Below are 1,376 nucleotides of genomic sequence, written 5' to 3'. Positions count from 1 at the left end.
GGTTCAGCATCTATGACAAGCGGTTCATGACCAACTTCCCGTTCAATACAGCTGTGAAGGTCTCCACCGGCTGCAGTGGCATCCTCATTTCCCCCAAGCACGTGCTAACGGCTGCCCACTGTCTGCACAATGGCAAAGATTACGTGAAGGGCAGCAAAAGACTGAGGGTGGGCCTGATGAAGTCAAAATCCAGAGGGGACGGCCGGAGACGCAAAGGTGCTAAAAGAAGTAGGAGAGAAGTTGCTGAGGCCGAAGAGGATTCTGAAGTTGTCCCAGAACTAAGGCGACAATCCAAAGGTGGTGGGAGAAAGCAGAGGAGATCTAGGAGGAAGCAGGGAACCTCAGATGGTGTGCCCTCCTTCCAGTGGACCAGGGTGAAGAGTACCCACATCCCAAAAGGTTGGTTTAAGGGCGTCTCTGGGGATATTGCCCTGGATTACGACTATGCTGTTCTTGAGCTCAAGCGTCCCCACAAAAGGAAATACATGGAGCTGGGAATTAGCCCAACAATCAAAATGATGCCTGGGAGCATGATCCACTTCTCAGGTTTTGACAATGATCGCTCGGGGCAGCTGGTCTATAGATTTTGTAGCATTTCTGATGAGTCCAATGACCTGTTTTACCAGTACTGCGATGCTGAGCCTGGCTCCACTGGCTCTGGCGTCTACCTCCGCCTGAAGGAGCCGAACAAGAAGAAGTGGAAACGCAAGATCATCGCTGTCTACTCAGGCCACCAGTGGGTGGATGTCAATGGTGAACAGCAGGATTACAATGTAGCCGTGAGAATTACTCCTCTCAAATATGCCCAGATTTGCTTCTGGATGCATGGGAATGATGAGAATTGCACACAAGGCTGAAGAGAGCTGAACCTGACTCGCTTAGCACCCACAGTACCATAGAGGGAAACTCTGCTGCAGCAGTTACTGGAAGAACATCACCCCATGTCAGCATGTTTTTGAACAAAAAAGCTCACAAGTAATGTTATGGTGACTTGAGGAATGATGAATTGCTGGGGGATGGGTGGAATAGTCAAAGAGGATGTTTCTAGTTTTAATCAACCCTGGAGATGCCCTTAAAGTCCCAATTTATATATTTGCAATTGTGACAAATTCAAGTCATTCACATCAGAAAAAAAAAAAAACAACCTACTACACCTATTTGTCATTCTTTTTTCCAAGGGAAGGATTGAAACAACTCGAACTGGTATTATCAAACAATATCTAATTTTCCAGTGGATTTGCTTTTCTCAGGGTTCTGTTCCAATTCCCAAAATGCAAGCTGTGCATACAGCACATTAATGTATATGCAGAATGATCCAGAGAACTGCATGAGACCAAGACATTATTTTGGCATTCTCTAAAGACCACAGCTCCATG

The 1,376-nt window shown here is 46.5% G+C and overlaps 1 protein-coding gene across 1 annotated transcript in view; it reads left to right on the top strand.

Moving 5' to 3' along the window:
• The window catches only part of PRSS35 (protease, serine, 35), a 1,345-nt gene extending 399 nt beyond the window's left edge, over positions 1-946 (top strand). The window contains 1 exon segment of the mRNA XM_008940365.1: positions 1-946. This exon segment is cut by the window's left edge and continues 19 nt beyond it. Coding sequence (XP_008938613.1) covers positions 1-857 — 857 coding nt within the window. The 3' untranslated portion in view covers positions 858-946.
• The last annotated feature ends 430 nt before the right edge of the window (positions 947-1,376 follow it).

Source organism: Merops nubicus, unplaced genomic scaffold (genome assembly GCF_000691845.1).
Source record: "Merops nubicus isolate BGI_N331 unplaced genomic scaffold, ASM69184v1 scaffold4555, whole genome shotgun sequence".
Classification (NCBI taxonomy): domain Eukaryota; kingdom Metazoa; phylum Chordata; class Aves; order Coraciiformes; family Meropidae; genus Merops; species Merops nubicus.
Note: the sequence above shows the minus strand (reverse complement) of the source record. Positions and strands in the feature narration are given on the sequence as shown.